The sequence below is a fragment of the Eucyclogobius newberryi genome, unplaced genomic scaffold, assembly GCF_026437365.1.
Source record: "Eucyclogobius newberryi isolate DKJ021-1_F unplaced genomic scaffold, fEucNew1.0.hap1 SCAF_9, whole genome shotgun sequence".
Lineage (NCBI taxonomy): Eukaryota > Metazoa > Chordata > Actinopteri > Gobiiformes > Gobiidae > Eucyclogobius > Eucyclogobius newberryi.
In genome coordinates this window covers 29005996-29032256 of record NW_027316532.1, presented here as the reverse complement: position 1 = coordinate 29032256, position 26261 = coordinate 29005996, and the positions used below count along the sequence as shown (strand labels likewise).

At 40.8% G+C, this 26261-nt stretch overlaps 1 protein-coding gene across 10 annotated transcripts; it reads left to right on the top strand.

The window, feature by feature from the left end:
- The first annotated feature begins 1241 nt into the window (after nt 1-1241).
- Nucleotides 1242-25438, top strand: opa1 (OPA1 mitochondrial dynamin like GTPase). Of its 10 annotated transcripts, none has more exons than XM_072437999.1 (31): nt 1242-1438; nt 1824-2148; nt 3235-3331; nt 3404-3511; nt 3989-4042; nt 4771-4853; nt 5761-5916; nt 6986-7039; nt 7117-7221; nt 7310-7396; nt 7462-7575; nt 7862-7942; nt 8022-8096; nt 8174-8245; nt 8324-8423; nt 8503-8633; nt 8737-8809; nt 8898-8970; nt 9065-9180; nt 9555-9619; nt 9707-9783; nt 10471-10636; nt 10863-11015; nt 11506-11614; nt 11715-11794; nt 12014-12154; nt 12447-12563; nt 12635-12728; nt 12803-12913; nt 23605-23682; nt 23764-25438. In XM_072437999.1, the coding sequence occupies exons 1-30, from the start codon at nt 1410-1412 to the stop codon at nt 23667-23669; spliced, it is 3111 nt and encodes a 1036-aa protein (XP_072294100.1). In that variant the 5' UTR covers nt 1242-1409; the 3' UTR covers nt 23670-23682; nt 23764-25438. The 10 variants fall into 10 exon arrangements, with proteins under 10 accessions (XP_072294100.1, XP_072294101.1, XP_072294097.1 ...); XM_072438000.1 differs by having other exon boundaries at nt 8898-8974; nt 9069-9180; XM_072437996.1 differs by having other exon boundaries at nt 5758-5916.
- The last annotated feature ends 823 nt before the right edge of the window (nt 25439-26261 follow it).

Below are 26261 nucleotides of genomic sequence, written 5' to 3'. Positions count from 1 at the left end.
ACCTACTGTAGTTATACGTCTAACTTCTTCAAGAGAAAGAGCAGGAGAGAAAACACTAAAAGGAGAAAGAGATCTCCGACTCTTAGAATCTAACTTTTGAACTTACTCTGCTATTCTCTGCATGGTCCTAGAATATATTTATTATTATATAAACATGTTTTTTGTAACGTTCCACGGGTCGCATTTCTTGTTTGATTTTCCTCATTCAAGATTATTTTTGTAGATATGTTTCATGTGATTCCTGCTATTACTTTTGGTATTCCTTGGTATCTTTTGGGATTTCTCGTCAAAGTTGTATTTTTTCCTATCTTTAAGAGTGATGGAAATGTAGTAGTAGTTACTTCTAAAACTACATCTAGTACGTTTAGTGTTTTTGTCATTCAATGATCATGGTAGTATTCATTTTGGTGTTTTGTCGGTTTTGTATTTTTTCAGGATGACAAATTAAATGTTTCCCTATTAGTTTACATAGCAGTTTGTCTGAACTCTGAACTCTGACCTCGTCATGCAACGATCATGGCACATGGAACTACAGGAACTACAAAGTAGTTACTATTACTTTGTAATGCATGTATGCAGTGTTTTCATCGGTCAGTGATCGTGATATATTTGTTCAGACTGACAAATTAAAAGTCTCCCTATTAGTACCAGTTAGTACTGGTACTCTAGAAGATCTTTATTATAGAAACATGTTTTTTGGACCGTTTCACAGATCACATTTCATGTCTGATTTTCGTCATAATAAGAAAGAGAAAGAGACAGAAGAGAAAAGAAGAGAACGAGAGCCCAGAGAGAGAGAGAGAGAAAAGACCATGGGATCAAAGCGGATGGAAATGCTTGTTGTTGTTGTTGTTGTTGTTGTTGTTGTTGTTGTTTATGGCGGTTGGCATCCAAGTGTTGCATTGCCGCCAGACTTTATTCTTCAGACTTTGTTGTATTCTTTAGAAGTTCTTCTTCCATTGCTTTGGTGTTTCAGGCTGGTATCCAAGTGTTACATTACCGCCAGACTTTTTTACTTCAGACTGTATTCTAATGCTTTATATCGTCATAAAATCGTCAGTAAACGCAGCATTTCAGTTGGCTGCCAATCGCCATTAAAAGTAACACAACAACGACAATTTCTTAAAATTGCCTTTCTCCTATCGATTTGGATCAATAAAAGCCTCTTTATAACTCATTACCTGTATAATCAGTGTTAGTAGGAACCATTGTACAAGACTGTCGGTTTTGTCCGTACTCATATTGGGATAGCACCGGGTTACCGGAAGTGCAGTAGCTGTGTCCTTGCTAGCTAACTGGCTAGTTTGCTGCCCCGATAGGCAAATGTGTACGAATTGTAAAGATGATTTGTATTATACCTGAATAGAGCTGAATAACATTTGCATACACTCACATTGGATAACGGCGACATGTTTCGCGTCGGAAGTAAAGTTGCTTGGTAAGTGATTAAACACAAAACGTGATTTGAATGTGGTCATTTTGACAGATGAGAACAGTTAACTGTGTCTCGGCTTAAGATGACATCTGTGCTCAGCTTTAGCCTATTAACAATCAAAAATAATGTTTAAAAAAACATAAAAACGACTAGTTTGCTAAATCGGTGTACTGAAATCTAAGCAACGTCGCATTTGTTTTAGCTTGCTAACTGTTTATTAGCTATTTGGCTAGTTACATTTCTAAGGTGCGTTGAAACCAGTGTTCGCATATAATACTAATTCAGCTGTACGTTAAGGAAGTTTCCTTTTCAGATAATGGATTAGATTAATAGAATGTCTTTATTGGTCTGTAAATGACTGGTGTGTAATAGAGCCTTTCTTTGGCAGCATGGCCTGCAGGGACCTGGTCTCCACAAACATGGGAGTGAGATTTCGAGTCCCACTGCAGAAGCTGCACCCTCTGTCCCGGGCCATCCACCATCGATATTCAGCAAACACAAATCCTCAGCGTTCCCCACATCGCACAGCAGCCCGTCACTTTACCTCAATGTCGAGGCTTCCTATGCGACCACCCAAACCTCCTCCAGGCTCTGGGGGTCGCAACCACCAGCAGCACCGGGGCTTTTGGGTGGCGCGCCTGGCCGCGAGGCTGCTCAAGCTCAGATACATTCTTCTTGGCACAGCGGCGGGAGGAGGATACACGGCCAAAAAGGTTTGACCTCATTGTCATCATTAGATGATTTTCCCCAATGTGAAGCACATACGTAGTAGAGGCACTTGACTTTTGAGCTGTCATGCGATAATTATGCCAGAATGTATTCATAATAAATCAGTTATAACAATTACTTAGGCCTTTGCAAGCATTTCATATATTTTTTTTAATGAATATATAACATTCTCTGTAGTGTGATTCTTCTGTCACGTAAAGCTCTCACTACAAACTGGCCAGTTTTATTATTGTGATAAAATGATTGTTATCACATAAATTCTTATATTATTTTTGCTCCTTCAATAATTATGCTGCCCACCTAATATACTTTTTTACATTCATATTCAGCTCTCACGCTGCCCAACAAGTTAACCAGAATGGTAAATTAGAGATCCAGTAGGTTTGAATGAAACTGCCCGTTTAAATCATTTTGATAAATTGGTAAAGGGTCACTTTTCCGACTTCACTGCAATCAGGGCAATAGTAATAATACAACAAATGAAACAATATTTTTTTCTAACACAAGGATATTAATTAACTGATAGTTCAGTTGATCTGCAGACTTAAAGGTGGTATGGACGATTTTTTCAGCAAATTTTTTATCATATTTCCTCGTGGCGTGGATAAATCATTAGTCCTGCCACGTATCAATCATAAAACGCACCTACCGCTCACCTGCAGCCTCACCTGCAGGCTCGTCCCCACGTTTCCACGTGCCTAAGCGCATGGATCTATCATAATATAGTTCCCTCAGTGTACGGGACAAAATGAAGACGGAGAAAGACGGTTCGAGCTGACGCAGAAGTGGACAGAAATCTACGGGAGACGAGAGATGCGATGCGCTCCGTTGCGCTAATAAACAAACGCACGTGTGTGTTGTATCAGTCCGCACGGGGGAGTGCGCATGCGCACTTCCGCCTGCGTTCTCAAATCGCCGAAAAACCGCCTTTAACCCGAGACTGCAGATTTGAAGGGGTGAAGTTGAATATGTGTGGAGGAGAATTATGAGTGCAGTGGGAAGAGAGTTGCTAGCCAAGTGAATGTGAGGAAATCCACAAAGGAGTTTGAATGTTATATCTTTGTATCTAGACCTATGATGAATGGAAGGACATGTTTCCCGATCTTAGTGAATACAATTGGGTTATCCCTGATTTCGTCTGGGAGCTAAGTGAACAAATAGATCTTGGTAAGTTCTCAACAATCACCATGAATGTGTTGTAGTCAAGCTTCTCCTAAAATGCAGTTTTTCTTTTTTCAGATAAAATTACCAAAGCCCTACCGGAGATTGAAGAAATTGCAAAATTGCTACCTGATTTTGACAAAATAGGAGAAAACTTCACTTTTCTGAAAAGTCTCCTGTCATCTGGTGAGTCAAGTGTTTAATAGAACATGTTGGTGCTTTTTCAGATATTCTATTTATTATTGTAGTATATTACTGCACATTCAATACACAACTATTCTCATACATAGAACATCTAAACTGAAAATGTGGTGAAACATCTGCAGTCTGATTATTTTGCGTTTCTGACATCACAATGTGCAATAATATCACGTGCATGCTGCTCTTGACAATTATTTCTAATGCTCAGAACTGTGACTGCTTTGTATTATGTATGCCTATTGCGCAGACTTCTTTCTTCACACGTTTGGCCACAAAATCACACATCCAATTCTAATCCATTCTGATACTGTATGGATCTGCAGAGTTTTCATACATCATTGAGCTTTGTCCCTGCTTTGATCACCATCCCCATGCTTCTGTCTTTATGATTTTTGTTTTTATCTTGTGTTCTTCCTTCCTTCTCCCCCTGCCCTCTTCTCCTCATGCTCCACATTTTCACAGGTGTGAATTTGGGTAGTCAAGTCAAAGGAGCTTCTGGTCTGCATCTGTTGTTAGGTGTGTAAACCCTGCTCAGCGCCTCTCACCTCATTTTAACCATCATACAGCCATAAGAGCACCAATATCCACTCTTGATTTGTGTTAGTAGAAAGGTGGCTTGTCTTGCATCACTTTGAAATCAATGTATTGATTGTATTAATGAAACATTCATTCATTCTTTACAGCTTGATCCTGTTAGGGGTCGCGGGTGACTGGAGCATATCCCAGTGACTTTGGGCCTTAGGCAGGGTACACCCTGGACAGGGGCCAGCTAGTTGCTGGGTTTTTATTAATGCAGCTATTTTATTTAAATAAAGGTACAAGTTTAGGGCTTAAGAAAACCGTGTGTGTGAAACGCAAAACGAATATAGCGTTGGTTTGTACAAAACCTTTCCTCTCTAATGTGTTTTCTGCCTCCTTTGACTTCTACCCTTTTTCTATCCTGGCTTTAAAAACACTTTACAGAACTGTTTTTAAAAAGCAAATTTACAACACACTCCTTTAGTCATTGTGCTGTGGTGAAGCCAACTTTGTTGGATTAGTTAAACTAATCCAGGCTAAATGGCACTGTGCTCTTAGTGAATCATTAAAATAACAAGTGTTTCATCGCTGTTACAAGAACTGCATGTTTATAATCATGCAAAATAAATACAATTTACTAACAAATCTTGGCCAACTTAACTTAATTAGCACATACAGATTGTTATCAACATAATTTATCATTTTTGTTTCCCATTTGTTTTTAGAAACTACAAGTGATCCACAATTGAAAGCCACAGATACTCCAATTACCGTCACGCAAGAGTCTAGTGAGAAACAATACAAAAAGGTAAGTGTTTGCTTTGTTTTGATGTATTACTTTCCTCTTTTCTATACTTCCTCTTGTATAGTGTGTATTCATGACATACGGATGTGATAATACATTATACATTTTTATGCAGTAATTTTTGTCAGCTATGCATAACCTATGAAAATGTCATTAGTCCTTGTGTTCATTATTTTTCACTTGCTTTTTCCCTGCTCTTTTTGTCAAGTCACCTACATACCATTTATATGTTCACATAAATGTTGTTCTTTGTCATGTTCAGTACATCACACAAACGTTATTGTGAATGATTAAACATTTCATCACATTTACTTAACTCAGCAATGCCTTGCTTTTTTGCAATCAATATCGCCAACATGACATTACACCATAGTTGGTGATGAATTTGTTATTGATCCCTTCACCCTGGAAGAAGTAAAAATTTCCATAATTTTATTGTCATGTTGGGGACTGAAAAAGATTCCTGCTGCACATTATGCTATGAGCTTACTCCTACAGCGTTAAGTTCATTTAGGCTACTTGCTCTTGCTTTACTTATTCTTAATCTACACATTCAAAAACACAAACCTATAAATAATAATGTTTTCACTTGGTGTTGATGAGTAGATTATGTCAGTCGGTTCTTTATCGTTCTCAGTTTGCATTTTTGTGTAGACTTCTGTTTTGGACTGTCCTAGCTGAGCAAAACTGAGAGAGCTTTGGCGCTGTGATGAGGATGATGATGAGAAGGCTTGAAAGTAACTGTCTAAACTTAAGAGTAAACCGTGATTAGGGCGACTGTTAAGAGCGCCTGTGACTGATCAGGGCTCTATTGGCAGCGTTGGCCTGGGTGGAAGAGCAGCTCTGGAGTGTGTTGGTGTTGTTGTTGTTGCTGCTCCTGCCTCTGTCTCACTATGACGTGCCCCAGCAGGGTCTGCTTGGGGAGCTCATTCTTATTCAGCAGCAGATTCAGCGGCACGAGGAAGAGGTCCGGCGGGCCGCTGAAGCCAGTAATACGCCCCCCCCTCCACCTGAGCCAGCTCCCATTCCACCTCCGAGCCCCAGTCCCCCTCAACAGAAGCGCAAGGTGAAGGCCCTGTCTCACTTAGATGCCCCACCAAAAGTTAGAAAAAGACAATCACTCTTGTGTGATAAATCATTGTTTTTGCGTAGAAAGAGCAACTTAACACTTGCCTGAACGCTCTTTCATGGGCTTTTCTAGCTCTGCTGATTAACTGTGTTTAATATAGTAAACAAAAAAAGCTTCTGTTAGGTTGCTCTTTAGCAAAAGGAATTTAACAGAAAAGACACAGCACTGACATTTACAAGCATTAAACTAAACCTTAGCTGCATTACAGTTGCAGATACAAATACTTATTCCCATGCATTGGTTTTACAATACGTTTTACATGTATGACTTTATCACATGTAACTCCTCAGTTAAAAAGCACTTTAGTCCCTGTCAGAGTCGGACTGATTGCTTTGTCACTGTCAGTGGTGGGCCTGCATGGGGCCTTGTTGCAGGCAGGCATATCAAGCCATGCTGTATTTAAAGTGGAACTACTGCACGGAGTTGGGTTACAGCTTGCTGCATGTTGTGAGTCGCACATACAATGAAAAGGACAAAGCCATTAACATCACTTAACACACAGAAACACACACACAAACACACGCACTACACGTGTTATACAGTAGCTCATCCCTCATAATTCATGTTGACCTGAGTATGTAGTTAAGTGTCATTGGTTTGATTGTTTTGTGTGGATTCCCTTTTCTGTGATTAATCCTTTGTTCATGTGTCGGTTCTTTCACTATCGCATCATTCACTCTGAACCATTGTAATTCAGTAGTGGCATTAGAAACATACTTTGAAATCAATTAATCATTTATTTTGGGGGATAATCGAGCCTCAGCCCTAAAGGAGTGATTTGTGCTTGCATTTGTTGATCTAATTGAATTGTTGTAGTAAATAATGATTCTATAGTTATGTACCGGAAATGATGTTCTTGTGATTGTTTTCACACGTTTCCTGACTTTGATCCTCTATAATCCAGTTTGCACGCATTGAACCTGCCGCTGCCGTTGGGATTTCATGCTTGAAAGTGACATTTAGTCTGATTTCTAAGCTTTAGTAATGTTTGTTTGCACGTTTCTAGTCATCAGACAAAGAAAAGGTTGACCAGCTTCAGGAAGAGCTCCTCCGCACTCAGGTAAAAAAAAAAAAAGTAGATTTTGTAGCTTGTATGTACTCACAATGTTGCTGATATTTGTTTATTCTGGTCAATAGATGAAGTATCAGCGCATGTTAGAACGACTTGAAAAAGAAAACAAAGAGTTGAGAAAAGTAGTTTTACAAAAGGATGACAAAGGAATACACCAGAGAAAAGTCAAGGTAAAAAATATAATTTTGATTTATTGTGCCTTTTCTCTGATTCATTATGTGGCCATGTTGACGTACTTTCGCATCTCCCTTCCTGCAGAAATCCCTTATTGACTTGTATTCTGAAGTCCTGGATATCTTATCTGATTACGACTCAAATTATAACACTCAAGACCATCTACCAAGAGTAAGTACACTTAAGAAACTCCAGAACAGTTTGTAGTATTTAACATGCTGCTTCTGTCATTTCAGGTGGTTGTAGTTGGGGATCAGAGCGCTGGGAAGACGAGTGTATTGGAGATGATTGCTCAGGCGAGGATCTTTCCTCGAGGCTCTGGAGAAATGATGACACGCTCTCCTGTTAAGGTTTGTTTATTCACATGCATGAATTGTTGGGCGCGTGTGCAGCTTCTCAGATGGCGATGTGAAGCAGAGTGGACCAGTGTAGAACAGCCAATCCGCTCTCATTGCAAAACAGAACATTTGTTCTGGGTGTGTGAATTGCTTAATAATTGGGTGAAGCACACAAAAACTGGATGTGGAAACAAAGTGATGCTTTTACGATGTACTTCATGGGGGGAAAACGTAATTTCAATGTCAGGTACCCCACCTTCAAGCTTATCTGTGATTAAATGTTTAAATTGTTTTGTAGGTTACACTAAGTGAAGGCCCACATCACGTGGCAATGTTCAAGGACAGCGGGCGGGAGTTTGATCTCAACAAGGAGGAGGATGTGAGTACACTGCATGTTTCTTATGAACACTTATTATAATTCTATTTTTGAATGTTGAATTGTGGTTCTTGTTCAAAAGCTGGCTGCTTTGAGGCATGAAATTGAGCTCAGGATGAGGAAGAGCGTAAAAGAGGGACAGACTGTTAGCTCTGAGGTTTGGAGCATGTCCTTTTTCAGTCTTTCATTTAAAAGCTCTTTTTTAAAACTCTAACCCTGACTCTTGTGATCCAGACAATATCCTTAAGTGTCAAAGGCCCTGGTATCCAAAGAATGGTGCTTGTTGACCTGCCAGGTGTCATTAGTGTAAGTAAAACATCTCTAATCTATATAACGTATAATAACTGAGAGGTATTTGCATTTCATTCCATGTTTTAATTTCAGACTGTGACTAGTGGAATGGCATCCGATACTAAGGAAACTATTTTTAGCATCAGCAAAGCTTACATGCAGAATCCAAACGCAATCATCCTATGTATTCAGGGTAATTATTATTTTTTTTAACTGTTTATGTGCTGTTCTACAGTCTCAAACCTTTAACTTGACCTCTGATTTGTTGTTAGATGGCAGTGTGGATGCAGAGCGGAGCATTGTAACAGACCTCGTTAGCCAGATGGACCCTCAGGGCAAGAGGACCATATTTGTCCTCACTAAGGTGGACCTGGCTGAAAAGAATCTGGCCAGTCCAAATAGGGTAAGACGTCAGACTGCTTTCCATATTGCTCACCACCAGAGGGAGCCCCACACCTGCAGTTTGACTTGTGTGGCTGATGCATTTTCTCTTTTTTTTTTTACAGATTCAACAAATTGTAGAGGGAAAGTTGTTTCCTATGAAGGCCCTGGGCTATTTTGCAGTAGTAACAGGAAAAGGTGATTTTATCTTTTATACACAATGATGTTTAAATAGTTGTCTCTGTTACCAACACTTGTTCCATATTCAATTGTTGCATCTTTATAGGAAGTAGTGCTGAAAGTATAGACTCGATTAAAGACTACGAGGAAGACTTTTTCCAGAATTCCAGATTACTCAGGCAAGTTCATCAGATTCATTGATTTTTATTTATGTATGTGGTGTAAAAACAAATCATATACAGCTGGATAATAATGACTTGTATATCTGAGTAGGGAGGGGATGTTAAAGGCTCACCAAGTCACAACAAAGAACCTAAGTCTGGCGGTGTCAGACTGCTTTTGGAAGATGGTGAGTGAGTCCGTGGAGCAGCAGGCTGACGTCTTCAAAGGTGTGTATAGTCCCTGTTTTATTTCTCGTTTGGTACCAGCCTCCATGTAAAGGACTCTATATTAAAGTATAAAGGTCCCTTGCACAACAGATGAGATTTATGGCCATGAGACTGCAACTCCCAAAGGCCCATTGTGTGTCTGATCGATCCAATGTATCAAATCACACAACCACCTTCCATCCTCCGTGTGCAGTGCCTTTGTGGCCCAACGAACCAGCAATTAGCCTAATCTGGGCTGTGGGTTGGGATTCATACCGTACTGGACACTTGAGGGGTTTTGTGCTGCGGGTTTATCTCTAATAGGAAACTTAACCGTTTTGTTTTTTAATAGCATATCTATATTTATTTTTTTTCTTCTTCCTTTTCTTCACTAGCATCCCGCTTCAATCTTGAGACTGAATGGAAGAATAACTACCCACGTCTCAGAGAATTGGATCGTGTAAGGCAAAGATCTTTCAAAACGTACATGCAGATGTTTAGTTTCCACATTGTTTGCATTGTTTTCCATATCTATTTGTGTCCATAGAACGAGCTGTACGAGAAGGCTAAAAATGAAATCCTGGATGAAGTAATTAGTTTAAGTCAAGTGACACCACAACTCTGGTAGGTAGATATTACATCACGATCACTTCCAAATATATGAGTTCTAGTTGTTTGCAACCTTTATATTTAAAGTCTTGAAATGGACATCAACACTTTTTTAGATGAACAAATAAAGCATATATTGCATATTTGCTGTGACTTTGCAGTGCAGGTCATCATAATTGAAATGGTGTTCTGGGCCTTGGCGCCATGAATGTGTATGAACGTGTCGTTTTACTTTTTAAATAAGATGTATGCATGGTGCTGTGGCCATCCCCAGTGAGCGTGCCATCAGTTGTCTGAGATCAATACAAGGATGAATGGCCCATGGATGGGAACAGGGTGGCCCTGTTAGCCCTCAAGCAGCTAGCCTGCAATATTGGAGATCGCACTTATTGACAGCAAAGAGTGTGAGCTTGAACAAAAGAGTCTAATGAAATATGAGCATGTGTTTATGATAAATGAGGGACACAGCACTGCTCTTCTCCCCTGTGGCCCGCGTGTTTTGTTCTATTGTCGCTCTATTGCAACTGTTAACTGTTAAAAAGCTGCAATTTACTGTCAAATGCATACTCTCCTAGACTACATGTTTTTATACAATTGTATGTGGTTATTCTCAAACCATCAAGATTTGTTATTGTGCTACATAACTTTCATTTTTTTAAGATCTTCGTTTGATAAATTAAATCAATATGTGGATCTTTTCAGGGAGTCAATACTACAAAAGAAACTGTGGGAGCGAGTTTCAACCCATGTGATTGAAAACATTTACCTTCCCGCTGCCCAAACTATGGACTCTGGCACCTTCAACACCACTGTAGATATAAAGCTGAAACAGTGGACTGACAAGCAGCTTCCACACAAAGCTCTAGAGGTAATTGTAATCTATCGTTCTTTGGGATTTATGTTTTTGATTTTGGGGATTTCGTTTGATAATATCTAAATGACAGACAAAAGCATTGTCTTTAATACAATTCCATTTCTGTCTCTAGATAATGCATATTATTCCAGCAATACCTTTTTTGCACTTGTTGAGCTTGTCCATTCATGAACGATTCAGAAGTTGAATGACTTTCTTTACTACTTTGTGCCTCCTTTAGGTTGCCTGGGAAACGCTGCAGGAAGAGTTTGCCCGCTTCATGGCTGAATACAAAGGCAAAGACCAGGACGACATTTTTGACAAGCTGAAGGAGGCTGTCAAGGATGAGAGCATTAAGAGGCACAAGTGGAACGAAAGAGCCATGGACAGCCTGGTAAATATAATGGAGCCTCTTCCTGTGCACAAATGTATTAACCACTGTACTTGTGTAGGTAAGTGTTTATATGCTCTATTTAGTTTACATTCCACAATTTGAAATTTAGCGTTACGATTTATTGTGAAAAGACACAATCGGGATTTTGAGATCCTTCATGATTATTGACACCACGACCACATCTCAGAGCCATTTTTAGCAATTAAAACAAATACATCTGCCACTTGCTGCGGTGAATTGCCACACTAAGCTGTTTTGGATCCATTAACAATGAACAAAGTGTAAAGTAATGGTCCATATGTCATATAGTTTAACAATAAAGACCAGAAAGTATTTTTTGATGTATAGATTGAGTTGAAATCGCATAGTTTTGGTTTGTTATTTTTTTTGTACCCGTGTTTATCTATATAGTGACCTAGATATATCATCCCTAGTTAAGCTCTTTGTATATTACATCTGTGTCACTGAACATTGTGGATGTGTTTGTCAGCGAGTGATCCAACACAATGCACTGGAGGACCGCTCCATAACGGACAAGCCTCAGTGGGACGCAGCCATTCAGTTCATGGAGGAAACCCTGCAGTCCCGACTTAAAGACAGTATGTCAACTATGTCCTACGTTGGACAGTATTTCGTCTGATACGTACTTAACTGCCTGCTCATTCTCATCCTTTGCTTTCACACATCTTTTACTTGCAGCGGACTCGGTAATCAGAGGCATGGTTGGTCCAGACTGGAAAGAGCGGTGGATGAGCTGGACGAACCGCAGCCCAGACCAGGTGAGGTCTTTCTATAAATACACAAATAAAACGGTAGTGAGTTTGATTCCTGACTCCTCCAACAATTTACTGCATGTCCTTCCTTCTCTCTCATCCCCCGTTTCACTCTGCACTTTCCTGTCAATAAAGCCTACGAACCGCAATCAAAAATAATGAAATAATACACAAATAAAACTACAATGAAATAGTATTGTTTGTTTGTCTTTACTCTCTCTGCAGCATATCCGAAATGAAACCAAAAATGAGCTGGAGCGCTTGCTGAAACTTCACGATGAACACACAGCGTACTTGGCGAATGATGAGGTGACAACGGTCCGAAAAAACCTGGAGGCTCGCAACGTGGAAGTGGATCCTATCCTGGTGAGAGGGTCTTTAAATTGTCTCACAGTTATGGTCAGTGTATTTGTCAATCTTAATACAAATATTTTAAAATCTAACTTGATCTCGGTTCAATCGATATCGCAATCAGAAAATGAAGATAAAACTTGCACGCCCAATAGTTTAGACTTCTACAAAGCAGTTCATATTTCTTCTTCTCTCAAACATTAATGCTCCTTGACGTTACATAATATATGAAAAATTCCCACACTATCGCTGCTTATTTTTTGTATTTTAAAAGGTTTGTTCTGACTAATCTTTTGCTCCTAAACAGATCAAGGACACATGGCACCAGCTTTACCGGCGGCACTTTTTACAGAAGGCACTGTCACACTGTAATCTGTGCAAGAGAGGGTTTTACTATTACCAGAGACACTTTGTCGACTCTGAGGTAAACCAATCGTTTAGATGAATGTCCTTCCCTATCGTCGCTCTGTTTGAAAGTGTGCTTTTTTACCACAGCTGGAGTGCAACGATGTGGTTCTTTTTTGGAGAATCCAGAGGATGTTGGGAATTACTGCCAATACTCTCCGACAGCAGCTCACAAACACAGAAGGTCAGTGTTTCCGTCGGAATAATACGAGTTTGAGAATTTAACTGATTTCTGTGCTTGTTTTGGCCTCTCTTCAGTGCGGCGGTTAGAGAAAAATGTCAAGGAAGTGTTGGAGGACTTCGGGGAAGACCCTGAGAAGAAAAGTCATCTCATCGTCGGCCGCCGGGTCCAGCTGGCCGAGGACCTCAGTAAGAACCTTTTTTTAATTTGGATTTGGGAATGATCGATGGGGTCATTTGACTTTTTGATTAGCAGTTTGACTTCACTTCATTTATCTGCCAGTAGATGTCACTATTTACAATATAAGCACATGGCAAACAGTATTAATTTATGCAGTGTGATTTTAGTGGGTAAGACTGAAATAAAACGGTAAGAAACTCAATTTATTGCACCTTTTCGTAGAATTTCTTACTGGTCTCAGATGTTTTGTGATGCCTTGCCACAAATGCTAACGCAGAATATTGGGCGGGAGGTATTTACTCGCTCAGTCGATGGTATTCGTCAACCAAAATGTGTGTTGTCTGCTAATTAATTTGGATTTATATTACATGACACAAGGCATGAAGTGAATTAGTAGCTGATTTAGGAGGGAATCTTTGGTTTGATCATGCCTTTTTACATATAAAGACAGTTTTCGCTCCTGTGTCGTCATAGTCTTGTGACTGCAGTTTGGGTCACATGCAGCTTCTTAATAGTTTTGAGAGCTTTTCACACGCCTCCGCTTTATTCGACTAAGGATTTATTTCGTCGACTACAGCCCTTGTGGGACATGTACGCTACGCTAGTATTTGGAACAATATGTCTTGATCATAAGTTTTAAGTTGGCTCATTTTGGACCACCTGTACCTTAGAACTCTTACTCTTTCTATAGGGTTTTGTGACTCTTTAATGCATGTGTTTTGGGCACATTGATTCACTTATTTAAGAATGATAGTATTTGCACACCCAAAGATAAAGAGTTATAACTGAAATATTCAATTTTCTGACTTTGCTGAATGAATTATGAACTACTTTGAACTGCCCCCTCTTCTCCAGCGTCCAGGGTTCATTTAGCTTCAGGCCCAAACTCACCCTCGGAAAGCCAATACATTCTAAATACGACTTGTTCTAGCTCGCCGCCTTCTCTGTTTTGCATCTCTCTTTTTGCCCGCCTGTCAGTGTCACCTGTATCCGGCTGACCTCCACCTCTACTGCCGACCTTTTAAGACAAATAAAATCACTTTCTCATAATCTTAGAGGAGGAAAAGTGTGAATAATGGGGCAGCAGGTTTTTAAAGAGCAGAAGTGTGCTACTAGTCCCAGTGCAATGTCAAAGCTCTGATGACCCTGTGTGTGAGAGCTCAGGTTACTCTTACAGTTCAGGTGTGTGTGTGTGTGTGTGTGTGTGTGTGTGTGTGTGTGTGTGTGTGTGTGTGTGTGTGTGTGTCAGTGAAAGCAGTGTTAATGAATGGTGCTCTGTGGAGAGAGAGAGAGTGTTTTTGTGAGCAGGTCGGCATGTGCCAGACCAGCTGTATGGCACTGCGCCGTCTGGAGCTCAGCCCAGGTCTAATGCGCCGCCACAGGCTTCTGAGGGGACCTCTGGGATGCTGCTTGGCTGCTTTGCCTCTCTTCATAGAAAACCGTTTGAATGGGTTCTGCCGGAAAAGGCGCGGTAGTGCTTTGGTTTGAGAGGCAAAGGAGTATTGAATATCACTTAGAGTTCACCGTCGGGAACATACATTTTGACTGGACCATAAATTCTGAATGGCGCGAGTAAGAAGTGAAAGTCTTTTACTTTCAATCAGCTAAAATCCTATATTGACTTTTCATATTAGTTGTGATACAATCTTTAGCAGGTGAATGGTAAACAAACGTTCTCTGCTAGGGCTGTTGAACTAAAACGGCTTCAACCGATTGATTTACTAAATGACTAATAGGTCAACACCATTTTTATCAGAGATTAAGGCTTTTTACAGGACAAGTAGAAAGGAGAAAGCGTGGAGTGAAATAGTAGAAGTTTTGGGAGTGACTCATGAGTTTAATCTACCTTTTGCTATTACTTTTCTGTATAAATTGTTGATTTTACATGAAGTCTTGTGCAGTTGTGGACTTGTGAGTCAGATACATGGTCAGATAATCGAGATACTGAGAGGTTTTGAGAGCTTCTGCTGGTTTAGAGCCATTGTCCCATTTTCAGGGTATGTCTCTTGTTGCTTAAGAAGTTCTTTAGTTGACTTTATACTTTATAGCCCTAAAGTATTCCAGTGTGATGGAGTTAAACTTGTTAGTATAAGATGCTCTCTGCTGCTGTGCGAGGTGCATGTTTGTGCTCGCTGTTTTTTAAGTGGATGTGGTGCACAATAGTTCTCGCTTTGCCTGGGCTTGCTGATCTTTTATTTGCTGCTGCGTGTGAGCCGCCTCCTCAGCGATTAGTGCAAGCTCAGTCCCAACTGCACCTCTGTTTGTTGTGGAGGAGGATGTACTAAATGTCTCAGGTGTGTTCAGGAACAAACTCATTCTGGACTGTACTTTACTAATTAATGACTGTTGCTGGACTTCTTTGTATGCATAAGTATTAAGTGCCTCTCCAGTCCTTGGTGTTTACTTTATGCATGTACAGTGTGCTCAGACATATTCCTAGTGCCCTGTAGGGGTGGGAGAATATCCCTACTCAGATAATGTCATGTGATTCAAACAGAAATGTGTTAAAACAACAGAAATGTCATAAAACACATTTCTTTGCACAGATATGACCTTATACACTTATTTGAAAGTTTACAACATTACTTTTTAATTTTTAAGCACGCTTTTTTGATTTTTTTTTAAAATATAAATACTCGATATTCAAGTGGATTACAGACCCCCGTAAAATATGACTGTTCCGAAAGCTCCCACTCTCCTGTGGCCCAGTTAAAAGTTTATTTTCCCACAGAGGATGAAACCTCATGTCCTCTGCTTAGGCCAAATGATCCATTCTCTCTGTGGGAGCGCCACATAAACACCAGATCCACTGTTGTCACACTGCTGGCACAGGCTCCGCTCAGTGTTTTATCTCATCTTGTCCTTTAATATCATGTGTATGTGGCTTCTGACTTAACAGATCCATCTATTGTCTATTGTGGTCTGTCCAAAGGCTGTGGGATCAGTCCCATGTTTTATCAATAGCCACTGATGTTTCCCATTTGGTCCTTCATTGATGACATTTGTTCCAGTTGTTTCATATTACTTTAACCACCTCCAGTTCTCCATGTACTTCACCCTCCCTTTTAGCAGATTGTCCTGTGTTAAAGCATGACTGATGTGAAAAGCATGTCACAGCCCTCTTTGTGCTTTTGCGTTCGCTTCCTTTGTGTCTTTTCTTAAAAGTTAAACTGTCGTCCTTCACATTGTTTAGCCATCTGCTTTTAAGACAGTCCATTCAATCAAATAAATGTATAGAGAGAGTTTTAATTACAGTTATAAACAATGAATGGGTCACTGAAGGAACAAGTGGTTTACATGTATTTTGTCATTGTAACATTTGAGATCTAACCGTACTAGATCGCAATTATTGACTTTTTTAGGAAGAAATTGTAGTAATTCATATGTTAATGGCACTAGATAGTTATTTTGCTTTGTCTTTGTTTATGTGCCTTGTTATCAGTACAAGCATTAGGTTTATTCATGTTTTATAAGAAGCTGAAAAGGTGCATTTAACGCCACTGACTGTAGTTGTACGTCTTCAAAGTATGTGTTTTATGCTATACTAAGGAGAGGTGAAAGAGAGAGCTTATAAGATGTGTATATATCTTTATATACACATCTTATAAGCGGACCGGATATAGTTATACCAGTTTTTTTAATATTTATTTTTACTAACATGAGGAAATCATTATTCTGACCAGGTCTTTACCATTGTAGACATGATAATTGTGTTTAATCTCACGCGTTGGCTTTTAGATAATGTACAATACGACGGCGTTCAATGATGCTGAGATCGATGAATAAAGAAGACACGATTGTAAAGTCAGAGTGTGGGAAACTGGATTGAGAACAGTAGCTGGGTTTGAGTGAAGCTTCTGTTCAGTTTTTTCCAGCACAATGAAGCCGCAAGAGACCGCTTTCCCTGATCCTCCTGTCACTCAGAGACACACAACAGCACACGCAACGGCACACACACACACTCAATGCACACGAAGTCCGAGCATCAGTTTTGAACGATGATGTAATGGAACAATCTAAACCCGAGACTGTGATCTAAAGCTCTGTAATACGTCTCAGATCTACTGCAGCGTCGTCGTCGGTGATCATCTCTTTTTGATTGCCTTTATCGTGCTTTTTGCAACAATAAAGGTGCTCTGTGTCTGTCGGTTGATCCACCAGCTGCTCGTCTCCGTGGAGATGTTGCTGCTTTGTCTGGAATGTTCCTTCGTTTAGCATTAGATATAACAATAACGTGTTTCATCCACATCTCTCAACACGAAAGCGGTCTCATTGCACGATATCTATAGCGAATCACAGAATTGTAGATGTGCTAAAATTCCATCATATTCAAAAAACATGAATTATAAAGGGTATCATTTCTTCTTGTTGGAAAAGTTTATAATTTGATCGATTGTGACGATACAAGATCACAATATTTCAGTTATGGTTACATCTAACATTTTTACTTGTCAAAACTGTCTTCAAAAACATGTGTTCTTCTGCAAATTTAAAGCCTCTGAATAAAACAGAAACGCAAATCGCTTACATAGTGCTCTTTTTATTGTTGCGCAAGAATGATAAAAAGCCAATAAAACATAATAAAGGTGCAATGGTAAAAAAAAAAAATCATAGACCTATAATAAAGCTTTAGATCCATGTTCCAACCCTTTTTTTGAGCCTTCGACACTCTTTAGGTTGAACAAACACTACGGCACAGCACTTACTAAAACCGTGCCAAATTAGTATTAAAAAAATATGGCATAAAATGTGAATAATGTCTGCGCCGCTGTCTGGTTCTTTTAAATCTGGCAATGGTAATTGTTTTGCTTTTACAGGAGTTCAGGTTCAGGACACTCCCCCAAAATAACGAACGATTCAATGAAATCCACGTGAATCTGTTGACTCCAAGGTCATACCTGGTTCATACCTCATAGCACACCTTTTTTTTAAAAAACAAATTACGCCGAGGCCACTTTGGACACGGTGCGATTGTAACCAGACAAAACACAATTACATTTTTACGAACCTCTAACTTTCAATACACTCGTCTAGACTGTAGCTCTTAATGAAGTTTAAGAAACAAGGAAGCTTTGTTCACGTTGTCCGTCCAAGTGAAGCGGCTGCAGCGGCTCTAGCGTCCGGCCTGAACAGACGCATTGTTTTGGTGTAGCGTCCAGGTGTGTTTTTGCCGTCTCCTCGCTGTAATATGAATGTGATCGCGGTGTGTGGTGTCCCAACGCAGCTGGAGAGAAGAATTCCCCCGAGGGCAGAGCGAGTGAGACATACCAGGCTCAACTCCGCTTTGGTGTATTCAAAGTATTCTATTTTCTCCTGTTTGCCGTCCCGATATCGATAACCAGATGATATTTTTGTAATCCATCCGAAAGTTATCAAAACGTGCCTGTAAATGTCTCAAGCTTTGCACAATAAGTGAATGAAATGTTAATTTAATGACAGAAATAATGCAGAAATATCTCCTTATACTTTTGAATTGGGTTTGTTCTTCCATTTGGATCAACTTTTTTAATGCCTTTTGGCTTTCATTATTGACAATATACTTGATATTTTGCTCGGGGGCCATATATGGACATTTTGACAACCTTGTGAATGTTGTTTTTGAAGTTATGCAAAATTTGAACATCGCAGATGTTGTTTGTAGAGTAAAAGAAATTACACATAAAAATAAAAACTGAATACAGTCACGTTGTAAACTTTCAAATTATGGTAAAAGGTGATAGTTCAGCACATTTCTGACTATTCTCTGCATACTGCCAAAAACATCGAGAGCCATTTTTGTCAACACCGCCCACCCCCCATTCCAATATTACTGATTCTGCTTCCCGTAAAAGAGACTTCCAAAAGTGGATTCAGATCGACTCCACATCTCTCTGTAGACGCGTCCTGCAGCGACCATGAGTCCTCCTCCCGTGTGCAACACCTGTGGCTGAGCCCGCACCAGGGATTATGACCGGATCTGTGCTTAAAACAGTCCTGACAGGTCCACATCCCCGGGCCCATGCGGCGACCCAAGATTGATTGCCACTTAGCCTCAGCGCGGCGCTCGGTCTGAGTGCAAAAGGTGAGCGCTGGAGAACGTCAGGCTGCCTGCGTCGCTGATGACTCGCCTGATTTACAGCAACGGCTCTTAATGTTCTGTCACTGCTTAAAGAGCCAAATGGGAACTGCTGCTGCCGCCGCTGCTGCCGCTGCCGCCGCCGCCGCCGCTGCTGCCGCTTGGAGTTGTGGCGGCCGATGTTGACAAAAATGAATGTATCGATATTTTTTTCGAGTATCCCGATAACAATATTCAGACGGTGTTATGTCAATCCAACCTAAATGTGTGACAATGTGTTAGTGGCGGTTTAATTATGTTGCAAATGGGAAATGTAGGTAAAATGAATCACAAAATTGCAGAAATATCCTCTTTTTATACCCTTATTTGAAAGTATACAATTTCACTTTTTCTTTCTTTTTTCAGCTCTTGTAAATTGTCAGAATTGTACTAAAACATGTCTGTAAATGTTGAGGTTAATCACATTTTGAAAGACTACATTGATAGTCGTCCTAGTATAGACTATAGATAGATATAGGATAATCACAAACATTTTTAAATCACCCATGTCGTCTTGGACAGTTGAAATATTCAGTGTTCATGTTCTCCCAGTAGTTTGCTTGGTTTATTAAGTCTGAAGCACTAATTCAGCTGAAGTCATCGGGTCTAAAAGCACATTGTCACACAGACCTCATTTTTATAACCCAGCACTAAAAATGTGTCTCCTCAAAAGTGAAACAGTCACGGTCAATAAAGCCCAAACTACAAAGCCGTGCACACCTGGGACTCTTCTCTACATATTTATGTTTTTGTTTAGTCTGGCCTTGGTCTGACCTTACGGTTTAACCTGTTTAGTCCCAGTCGCAAACATGACTCTCGCTGGCTTTTCTGTCCTCTCCCGAGCATCTGTTTTGTAGATACTGGCTTTGGCCTGATTCATGGAAATGTCACTGACACAACATTTGGGGCCGTCAACATCCCCGCTCCCCCAGTGTCCAGGTCTCCCAAGTCTTCATTTTCATAGCGTGTGAGCAATTCAGATGGTGATAAATCAAGCCGCGCACTCTGTTTGTTACATTTAGAGAATGCCTTTTGAAACGGGACACAACTGGAAGAGTTAAACATGACATTCACTGTAAACTGCAGCCGGGGCAAACGCAACCTCTCGTGAATTATGAGGTGTCGTGACAGAAATGAAACTCTTCACACACATATTGCCTCTCCAATGACTGTCTAGTGAACTGTGACCGGTTGTGCAAAGAAACTACTGTCTCAAACTTGGCACTAGCTTCATCTGTTGAAATCTTTCTGTTGCCACTTTTTCATAATCCAGTCTTCCTAACGGTTCCCTCCCTTTCACGTTTAGTTAAGTAGTGTGACCACTGGCCAACATCCTCGGGGAAAGGATTATTTTTTTCTTGGGCTTCTCTGTCCTCTCCTTCTCATCTTGTACATAGTTTCACTTTCCTTCTGAGCGAGCTGCTTGTCCACTACTGCCACGCACTTTCACAGTCTAATTACAAGTCAATTAAAGGCTTTCTGGCTCAGCTCTCCTTCTGCCAGTGCTGTGCTGTGGCAGGCTTAGCGGACTACAGAGCAACAGTGAATGAGATATAATTTCATGTGGAGATCAGCCGAGAGTCGGCCTTAAAGAGAGGATTGTGGAGGACAGGCCCCCCTCATTCACTTTATGGGCCGGAATCCCTCCACCCAGAGCAAGCCGCACAACAGCTAGCATCTTAAACAGGAGGCCTCTGGGATAGAGGCCAGAGGATTATGGAAATATTCATGACCAGATAAAGGAGTGAACGGTTGAATGAATGTGTTTTGGGGCTCATCTCTTAGGTAAACAGGTTCCTAAATGGACTTTTAGATTGCTGCTCCCACTGCTCTGTCAGGAATGGTCACTGTCCCCTGTTGTGGCCACTGTCTTTTGGTAGTGAACAGATGGTGCAAAGGGAAGTGGAAATCTGTTTCTCACAGTTTTCACTTTCAGACACAGAATATTAAAGCCACTGTTCCCATTCATTCCGGGCCTCATGGGGTCATAAAAGCCACTCAAGCTCATTTAAAAGTGATTAAAATCCTTATGCAAGAAAAACTTAATAAACGTCTCCTCGTGTGTTGTGGGAAGAATATAAATAATGACCCAACTCCATGCACTGTGTTAGGGTTAGGCTCACACGCTCTTTGATCAAAATCATTTAGTACACTATAGAGTATAAACACTCTACAGGTATCAGTATGACGGCTCCTGAGAAGATGATGCTTTTTGTATTTTGCTTCTAACAGAAAAATAAAGACCAGGCATAACCCTGAACCGTGGTGAGATGTTGACTGCTGCTCAGACAAACTGCCTTTGCCCTCATCGTTAGTCACATTTCCTGGTTCCTGGTATTCTACAGTTGGCATTAAGCGTATGCGACGCATCATGTGGTGTACTTTTTAACAAGCTCAAAGGGGAAGACCATCAGCCACTTTTAAACCTGGTTCAACTTTGAAGCCCGATCTCGGGGATTTCCCACATTTATAACCCTGACAGTAGGTCCCTCCTCTGCTCAACACACACACACACACACACACACACTTGATGCCTCTAATCCCTCTGCGATTGGCCTGAGCTGAGTGGAATTGGCCTGTGGTGGCAGCACACAGCCTCCGCAGATGCACTCGTCCCTTTGAGCCGTGCCCTGCGGTGGGCTGAGCTGGAATGGTGTAGTGTGGAGTTATGTTTCATTCAGCCTCACACCTGCTGCACAGAGTTGTCAGCGTGCCCCCGACAGGCCCCCTTAATGCCTCCATTAGGTGTTGTAATCTCCCCCCAAACGCCTTGCCATTTTGCCTGAGTGTGTTAACAGAGTATCAAAGGAGACTTTTTTTTTTTTTTTTTTCCCTTGCCACCTGCCTGCGGCGAAGAACTTGTCACTTTTATATAGCTTCTACTGGCATTGGGTCCACAATGTGCTCTGCATCAAGGAACCATTTACTCAATTCACACACATTTCTATCAATGCAACCAGATACTGTAAGCAAGATGGGTTAAGTATGCACTGGTGTGGGTATCAAACTTCTAACCAACCGGTCAGTGGGTGCCTGAGCATTATTGACATTATACAGAGTGTGTGAGAAGTTTAAAAGAACTGCATAGATCAGGATTTTCAATAAGTGATTGTGTCTTTTTTCACTGAGAAATCTTGACCATTCAGAAGATGGAAAATTCAGAAGATATTGTTTTAAATTGCTAACTCTTACGGCAACAGTCCTAATTCCTCATTGCTTAAACCCCCTGGATATGTACGCGTCGTCCCTCTCTGCTCTGTACTAAAGTTTCAGCTCGTGCCTGCGTTCCCCACAATCCCTTTTGCTTTTCATCCATCAGGAAAAGGATACCTCTCTGCAGCCATGCTCCCATCAAAGGCGCTCGTCCTGAACCCCCGCATGAAATATTTAGTTTCCCTCCAAGCACGCATGCACTTATCACCTTTATGCCACTCTGAAATGGACACGTTAGACATTGTTGCCCTCAGCTTTACTTGCCGCCATCACTCATCTCCACGGCCTTTTATCGCCGGTCTCCTCGTAGGAAAACACCTGACAAAAGGGTCGCCTATGGATCTCGTGTGGTCGATTGATCAACAGAGCGCGCTGCGGGTTTGTTCTTCAGAGCCCCTGTTTGAGTTTGTGCTCGTGGGAGATCCAAACAGATTAGCAGGGTTGACAGTGAAGCCGTAGCTCTAGCCCAGTCTGAGGCTTGCAGCTGGTATTGGGATTCCTCGCTTCCTTTTTCTTTTTTTTCCTTCCTTGGCCCGCGACTTCCTTCAGCCACTGTTTATCCAGCGATTAAGACTACTTTAGGCGGCTTGTGCGTCTCGTGTGACGGTACAAGTCCGGCAGGAATGGGCCGCTCTTCACAGCCAGTGCCGGGGACAATGGCGGCGTAATGGTGAAAGGAAGCCACTGTTTTTCCAGTAGATTTTCTTTCATGTGCGATGTTGTTGTTATGGTATCTCCCCGTGTCCATTAGCTATGTGCCCGGGAGCCGTGGGGAAGAGAGGCTGCGATCTTTTGATGTGGTCTGAGCAAACTGGGACAGCCTTCATCATCAAATGTGTGAAGAGGGTCTGCCTTGAGCTTCGGCTGTCACTGTCGGTGCGCACCATCTGGCGTTTTGTCCTGTAGGGATTTCTACCTTCAAACTCTTTTATTTTAAAGCTGGGGTTCCCGGGCTTTTGAGAATGATGCTGCCTCAATTTAAGTCTGGAGTGGAAATCAAAACTTTAATTGAATTTGTGTTCGGGATGTCAGTTAATCGATAAGACAAATCATAAAACCCCCAAAAAATAATAATCATGAGAATTGTAGGCAGCAACAATTGGTCATCTCAGTTCAGTCTATACTCGGAACAAGTCAAACTACATGTTGACTTGTTGACTAACCCTAAGTCATTTTTATCTGGCTGTTTATGTGACAATCGAATTATTTCTCATTGTCACCGTCAATAACTGTAAACGTGATGTTCCTTCTCACAGTAATCGTGAAATGTGTTCTCGCGACATCTTCTGATTCGATACAGATGACGAGGATGAAAAGGAAATATCCTGTAACCTTCATTGTGTACAAAAATGTATGTATGTATGTATTGATTTTTGTTTCGTTTCCTTGCAGAAAAAGTTCGAGAGATCCAGGAGAAACTTGAAGCTTTTATAGAAGCACTCCACAAGGAAAAATGAGCAAACATAAAAGGTACGCGACAAATGAATACAGAAAGTCAATAAATTAACACTAAATTGCTTGTTGTCTTTCTTTCTTTTTCCCCCCCAACAGATCATTTGAAGGTAAATCTGGATCGCCGGACACACCGCACTGAGCAAAGACGACAAAGGCTGTAAATGACTGACATACGTCCCTGACCCTTGACCCATCTCTCGGCTGATTTTTAACCCCCGTCTTCTCCAACACACACGTGGGAACAAGCAATGGAATCTCTCCATTTACGCCATCTGAAGTCAGTCTAACGAACAAGTCGGACTTGTGCACAGAAGCCCAAACACCGTCACTTTAAGCATCGCGTAATCAAGACGGCAAACGGCTGCTCTTCTCTTGATTGTCCGCGTAGAACTGTATTTCACGAGGTGTTGGCACTGTTTGGATTGATGGGTGAAATTATGCTGAATTTGGTTTTAGTTATTTCCTAATATATTCGGTGACAAATTGTAAATACATTTTGCATCCGGAGCACTTGGGTTTTCCCTGTTTAGTTTGAGTTCATACCCGTTACGGACGTTAACTAGGTAAAAACATGGGTAAAAAATGTCCCGTTTAACCTCATGCACTTTTTACTTTGTCATCCTAATTTTCTCTGGACTTAATCAGAGAAGTGCGCTGGAACTTTTCTGTGTGAGGGCCCACCGCCTCCTGGTCTCCACAGAGATGTAATTGCTTTGCCTGGAATGTTCCACAGTATGGCATTAAATGTATTTATCTTGCATTTATTCAATTACATTTGATTTTATTGCTCAAAAATACCTGCAGTCTTACTGCGAGCGGGTCGTGTCTGACCACAGATCTGACCTGTAACTTGGCCTGTCACCAGCTTGTCTCCATGGTGATAGATCATTTTGTAGAACATGTTTGTAGATGCCTAAACTACAGATACAACAACCCTTTTCCACGCAAGGCAGGATACTTTTTGACATAGCAAAGGCTTCCATTATTTAAACAAGCTAGCACTAATTGATATTTCGATTCAATTGCGATGGATTGTGCTGCCCTGGCATTAACATCTCCATGGAGACCAGAGGTTGTCGGACTCTCCAAAAGAAAAGTTGCATAATGCACCTTTTAATATACGTGTAAGTTTCCAAACGCACTCAGATGGCTTGGCTGTAGTGAACTGAATGACCAAAATCAATGTCACACATTGTCACACGTTTGTGACCTCTGCTTGGGCACAACAAGATGAATAGGACTGTGGCATTACTTGGGTTAGTATATTTCATCACTACGTCTTGTATTCCACTCTTCTTGGGTGGTTTCTTTTGCCAAACGCCTCTCATTTAAGACATTTTAAAGGGATGAATGTGGTGAATGCTCTTGTCCAGTACTTTCTCCAGTGCCAGACGTGTCCGCGCTCTGCTCTTTCATCCTCCCACCTCAGACATACAGCCTCTTTGTACTTTCTTTGTACCTAAACTTCTCAAATGTCCCATGTTCACATTTCCCCTGCTCTGCTCTAAAAAAATCCACACGATTGAACAAGGCAGATTCTGTATTAGGCCATGTGTACAATATAGTATAAACACAGTATATCTACTGTGCTTTGTTGTACAGATATAGAGAAATAATAGCTGTATGTATCATGTACAGCAGTGTATGCACATGTAACATGAACATGGCTTGAAAAACCTTGTTTTAAGATGTAAAAAATGTTTGCATGTTTCCCCCCCCCCCAAATGTGCTTTATTTATTAAATTGTGTTTAAAAATAAAATAAATGATATAATTTTTTTATTGTAAGTTGTTCATTATCTAAAGTTTGAGGGTTGAGCATTACAGTGCCATCACAAACTGGTAACACAAAATAATTGTGACTAGTCTTTGACTATTGAAATAACTGGAATTGTTTACATACTTTAAAACATGATATAGATCTATTTTTATAATGAAAACGGCAACATCATTAAATCAAAGCTTCATGTGACAGTGGCATGCGGTCAGGGCAATCAAGGCAGTCAGTGATTGGCCAATAAAATCTAAAATTATTGTGTGTCACAACTATATGAATTGTCCTGTAATATATTGGCTTGGCTGATGTCTTTTTGTGGTGGTAAATGGTCACATTTTTATAGTGCTTTTTTTACCATCAAGGCACTTTACATCAGCCAGTCTCCAGATCTGACCGCTCTCCCAGCGCGTTATTGCCGGGCGAGAGATTTGGACCAGCTTTCTGCTACTGGGCCATGTTTAGAGATTCAGAAGTCTGATTATGGTCTCTTATGACGCCCTAACGTGTGCAGAGGAGCAGCGCCAGGTTTCAACAAACAGACTTAAAAACTATCTTTTAGATGGCTACAAACACAAACTTGTTTGTCTCTAAGTCTCTGTTCACAACATTTTAAGTTGTGTAATGAATTGGTCAGTGAATTGAGATTTTAATCCCACAATTATCTTGATAATTGTTTGGCTCAGTAGTATAGGTTTTCTAAGCCCACCTTCTGTCATGAGATGTAGTGGTTTTCAACCTTTTCACACTCTGTGCCACCATGTTAAATATTTTTTATCCCACGTAGGCATCAGTGATTCTGTCACAGCATAAAATGTATT